General features: G+C 47.4%; 1 protein-coding gene across 1 annotated transcript; it reads left to right on the forward strand.

Moving 5' to 3' along the window:
• The first annotated feature begins 3,236 nt into the window (after nt 1-3,236).
• GPHB5 (glycoprotein hormone beta 5) lies at nt 3,237-5,021 on the forward strand. The gene is made up of 2 exons (XM_010011553.1): nt 3,237-3,440; nt 4,833-5,021. The coding sequence occupies exons 1-2, from the start codon at nt 3,237-3,239 to the stop codon at nt 5,019-5,021; spliced, it is 393 nt and encodes a 130-aa protein (XP_010009855.1).
• The last annotated feature ends 447 nt before the right edge of the window (nt 5,022-5,468 follow it).

Here is a 5,468-nt window from a genome sequence, read left to right on the forward strand (position 1 = left end):
TCTTTGTATGGCTGATAAATCCTGAGGCCTGGCAGGGACCTCCTGTGCTGCTGCACCAGGAGCAGGTAGTTAAAAGGTGTAACTGTGGGGAGGGAAACAGTGAAAGAAGGAGAAAATTTAGGATGACGGTCTGATTCAGTTCTGTTGGTGTACACCCCAGTATATGCTGTAAGCTGAGGCGGAGGTCTGCTGCAGTGCCATGCCTACAGAGAGTACAGCGGCTCTTGGTTATACAGAGTGTCCTGAGATGTTACTGTGAGACTTGCTTGGCTGTAGACAATTGCTTCCCTCTTCCTAAAAACGACACAAAGGGAAAATTTTGATGGTGAATGACCAGCCTTGTGTGCATGTGACTAGTGTAATTTACTGACCCGGGAAATAGCAGGGCCACACAGTAGCCAGGAAAAGTGCTGAGCAGTGGCTGCTCCAAGCTGGATAGTAAGTATAGCAAGTGCTCTGTGGGTTCCCAGGATGTGTTAGCATGAGTGAAACAAGGACCTCAAGCCATGGGTTACTCACCCTGAAAAAGGGAGAGCACCTCTGTAATGTACCTTGTTTCTTCCTGAATGCTTCAATATCACATTTCCTCAATGTCTATTTTCTGGTTTCCATAGCTCGTGCTACAGAAGGCCTGAATACAACCCACCAGAAGTATATATTTGGAACTTGAAAGGTAAATTAACAGATTTGCAGTAATCACTGTTTTATGCTGTGCCTGCCTTTAACAGCATCACCCCAAGGTGTCTGTAATCACACTGATGCTTGCCCTGCCTTTTCTGGATGTGCCTGGGTATTGAAGCAGTCAGCACTGGCAAGTCAGTCAGTCTCCAGCCATCAGCTGGTGGCAGGGAAGGGAGGTGAGCTTATGGCTATACTTCTCTCACCTTCTTGTCTTTCATTAAGTCTCTGATGAGCAAGTTTTTCATAGCACCAAGGTTCCTCAGCTTCTCTCTGTTCTATGAATAGCTGAAAATAGCGTTTGCATGGCAAAGTCAATGGACACAGTTTCCAAACTGTGTTTGCACAGTGGTGCTTATCTGCGTGACAGCTGCCTGAGTCCTCAGGGGAACATCTGCTTTTCTTGAAAACTCGCACCTCCTCTCCCCATCCCTTGCCTTTGCTTGTACAGAGCAATCAAGTGAAACAAGGTCTTATGCACTTGACCAAAAATCAAGTATTTGTTCACAAAACATTTGAAAAGTTTTCCTTCAGGGTGTCTGCTCAGGGTGTGTTCATTAGGGGGTAATGATGATTTCAGAGCCAGCTTCCAATCTCCTTGTAAAGGCGTTGCATTTCCACTATGGAAAAGAAGATCCATTTTGCCCCAGCACTTGCTCATTATTTTGCTCACTGAGATACTCCTTTTGTTTCAGGGCTGATGTTATGAAACAATACCCTTTAAGCTAATTGCTGTTGTAAAGGAGAGGCTTGTTTTACAGTCAACGGCTTTGATGCCTTGAGTAGTTCAAGTAAGGATCTGCCTCTGTCTTGCCTTGATTGACAAGACCCTTTCTATAAATTTGAGCAATTTTAAGCAAGCCAGTAGCAGCTGCTGAGGAGACCTACTGAGCACAAAGCTGACTAAGATTGCTGTGTAGGTCTCCTGCTGCTCACTCTGCTTCCTGAAACACCATCTGCAATTTGAAGCTGCAAAAGGAGATCTGACTCCAACAAGTTAGGTGAGTGTGCTTCTGTGTTTGCTCCATGTCATGGCTCTGGCTCGTGAATAAAGGAGCAGGTTTTGCTGAAGTGGCAAAGAGTAAATGTTCAATTTGTTCTGAAGTTTGCCTCTTTTGGTCTCGCATGTCTGCTTTTAAAAATCAGGAATATTCACCTTTTTTTACCCTGTTGAAGCTTAAGTATAAACATACTCTGTTTTAATCATGTGTAAGACTATAATGTATGCATGGCGACATATACGAAGCAAAATTCATGTGCTGATCTAAAACTCTTTAGCAAATTTAAAGGATTTGGTTTAACAGAAGCCTAGAGACTCAAACATCAGTCAGGTGAAAGGCAGGCCAAGCTCATTTAACTTAAGTCTATCCAGCTGAGGATACAGGCCAATGTACACAAGTCTGTGTGGCTCGTGCAGTAGCTGACTTTCTCAAAATTGAATGTCGGGTCTGGGATCATAGGTGGACATTTTTAAATGCAGTCAAGCATCCGAAGTGTAAAATGGATCTCGGGGCTTAGAGATACTTTCCAGCTCCCTTTTTTTTTTTCAACAGAGGAAGTTTTCCAGAGGAGCTGGTTTCGTTCTTCACTGAGACTGAAAGGCAGTGTCAGATGGACTTGGCTGATGCTGGGCTGCTCAGACAGTATGAGGAGTTCAAGCCTTGGTCATGTTGGCTGTGTGCTCCCTTGTCTAAGCAGCTCTGTTCACCAGTTTAGCAGCCTTGGTTGGGTCTGAGCCGGCTGGTAGGGCAATGTGTGCAGGAAGGACATCCAGCCTCTCTGGTTGCAGCCCTGGGAGCGGACCAGCAGCAGTCCTGTGCTCAGGGTATTGGTAATGGCAACTCCAATAACACTTTTGGGAGGTGCTGAGGTTATAGCACAGATTCGGGGGTGCTTGACTCCTAACTTAGGCTAAAAGGTGAGTGGGATAAATCCAGAATTAAGTGCCTGGGTCAAAATGCTGGTGTTACATGCAGACCTAGCCCTGCTGAAGGCATGGTGCTGCAGCTGTGCTGCTTTACCCCTGTGCAGCAAAGCAGGGAACCTGCCACCTCCCATAGGTGTGCCTGACAGACAGACAGAGCCCTTCCAGACTGACCCTGCCAGGGCCAGTACTGCCAGGGACTTCAGCCAACAACATGTGTGTGCACTGAGAGAGCAGCCAAAGGCTGCTTATTGGCCTAGTGCAAGCTCAGGGCAACCCATGTGGTACGCTAGGAAAGCATATGCTGCAACGTAAACTTACAGTATAGGGATTTCTGTGGGTCTGAGGCACTGGCTGGTGGCTTTGTCTCTTCCAGGCAAACCTCTGCTCTGCAGGCAAAGTCTGCACGCTGCTGTGTTCTGTTACAAACCCTTTCAGTAAGACTTCCCACTTCTGGGTTAATTGGCAGGTGACCCCTAGCTCTTATATCTGCCCTTCTCTTGGGCTGAATGAAGATGGGCAACAGTGTGCCTGAGGGGAGGAAGGGCTGTCCCAGCTTGAGCTGACCCTCTGCATTTGTACTTGGACTGTGCTAGCTCTCCCACCCCTCTGCTTCTCTTCCTTCTGCCTCAGTATGAAGCTCCACCACGCGACCCTGGGCGCTCTGCTTCTTCTGCTGCTGGCTGGCTGCAGTGGCATGCTCAAGACCTCTGCCATCGACCTGCGGACCTTCATTGGCTGTGCTGTGCGTGAGTTCACTTTCCTGGCCAAGAAACCCGGCTGCAGGGGGCTGCGGGTGACAACGGATGCGTGCTGGGGACGCTGCGAGACCTGGGAGGTGAGGCTGTGCATGGCGCTGAGGGTGGCTTGCTGGCATCAGCATCCCTGGGTAGTGATTCTCCATAGGTGGAATACAGTACAGGTGCTTCCCGCCTAAGAAAAGCCCTTGAAAGAAACCTACCCAGCTTTAAATAGCTTCCAGCTATCTACTGAACAGGCAAGGGCTGTGTCCTGCTCCACAACCATCTCACTGCCACTGCCAGCAGAGTTTGCTGTCAGTTGTTCCCTCCCTCCTTCTACTGCCTCAAAGGGGGATGTGATGATATTAATGAAGCGCTTACGTAATACTATCATTATGCAATTTGAAAACCTTTTATAGCTTGAACACTTAAGGAGAGGAGGCCTTTGTTACCTTACTGGAAGAAATTCCTTTGAGATTAGATGGAGCTCCCAGTTCATGGGTAATAGATCTTGTTCCAAAAAGCAAATCCCAAAGATAATGTCTGTTTCTAATTTGGTCCCGTTTTAAGTCACAGCCCTGTATAAATATGAAGTGGTTATGTTTTGGGGGAATACAGGAGGTGGAAGAAAAAGCATGAGTACCTCTACATACACTTTCAGAGAACAAATTTCTAACTGTCTTTGCCTTTCTGCCACTGGAAGGCTCAAAGGGCTAGTCCCAGTTTAATTTATTCAGGAAAGTCTTGAGTGACTCCAGATGAATTTCATCCACATGAAGACAAGGACCTTGTAAGTGACCACAGGAGGAGCCAGGTCTGTGTGCTAGCTATAGTTGTCTTTCACTGCTTGGTGTGATGAGGAGAAAGCCACCAGTGGGCAGATTTCCCTGGTGGGATAAGGTTCCTTCAAGGGCTCTGGCCAAACTGGTTTTCTCATGAGGAACTGCAGACTACTAGGCTGGCTGTGCCAAGTTCATCCCCTGTGGTGTGCCTCCATCATGCTTTGTAGGATGCACAGCCTGACTGGGAAGACTAGTCTGGCTGAGAAAAAACCAGCCATTTGGCACCTGGATGCACCTCTGCTCTTGGGCAGCTTGTGCACAGGGAAAAGGGTTTCCAGCAAAACACATTTCTTTGATGGACAATCAATCCTCCTGGAAAAAAGCAGCTGCTTTTGGCAAACATGAGCGTTTGGTTGAAACACTAATATTCTGCTGAAAGCCAGCTTTTTGGGCAGGCTTTTTTCTTCCTTCAAGCGGCTTTAATTGGAGCTTTATGCTTTAAACAAAGAGAAACATGCACATACACCCACTCTCCTCCATGGCAGGCCTCCAAAAGGCAAGTCTTGAAGGACGTAACTAAAAGTTATTTCCATGGTCCCTTCCACCTGATCCAGTGGCTCCCCCATTTACACAAAATCCCTTTGAGGAAACTGGAACCCCAGATGTTTGTCTTGCTTCTTGCCTGAGGCCAGCACTTCTCCCCCACAGAAACCAGTGCTGGAACCACCTTACATTGAATCTTACCACCGTGTCTGCACCTACAATGAGACCAAGATGATGACAGTGAAGCTGCCCAAGTGTGCCCCTGGTGTGGATCCATTCTACATCTACCCGGTGGCCATCCGCTGTGACTGCGACATCTGCTCCACTGCCACCACTGAATGCGAGACTGCCTGAGATCTCCTTTCCCAAGTCAGGCGAGGAGGGGCAAAGCTCTTCCCTGGCTTCATACCCCCTGTACCTCCAGCATTGCAGAGGGTGTAGTTATGTCAGTCAAGAATTTGATCTTACCCTGTAATGCTCTTAGCATGACTTTCCTGGGCAGATGGGGCTTAACCCCACTCCTCATGCTGTTCAAAGCATTCTTGCTGTAGAAATGTAGTGCACAGCCTTATAATAGCAAATCCCGTGGTAAAAAAAAAAAAAAAAGTCAGCAAAAGAAGATGCAGCTTCCCTTCGTTAGAGGCTTTTCACACTGTATGACCTTTCTCTGTGCACAAAGTGCACATGGACCTAACTAACAGGTGAGGGAGGAAGCAGACCACAGAGGCATTACCACCTCTGTAACAGCTTCTTTATTCATGTCAGGTTTTAGCTCTTTCCCAGTAATGTAGATGCAATTAC

This window comes from Nestor notabilis, unplaced genomic scaffold, assembly GCF_000696875.1.
Source record: "Nestor notabilis isolate BGI_N333 unplaced genomic scaffold, ASM69687v1 scaffold5963, whole genome shotgun sequence".
Taxonomy (NCBI): Eukaryota; Metazoa; Chordata; class Aves; order Psittaciformes; family Psittacidae; genus Nestor; species Nestor notabilis.

Coding starts and splice junctions, on each gene's coding strand:
- GPHB5 (XM_010011553.1), top strand. CDS start 3,237: ATGAAGCTCCACCACGCGACCCTGGGCGCTCTGCTTCTTCTGCTGCTG. Junction 3,441..4,832: donor GACGCTGCGAGACCTGGGAG/GTGAGGCTGTGC, acceptor TCTCCCCCACAG/AAACCAGTGCTGGAACCACC.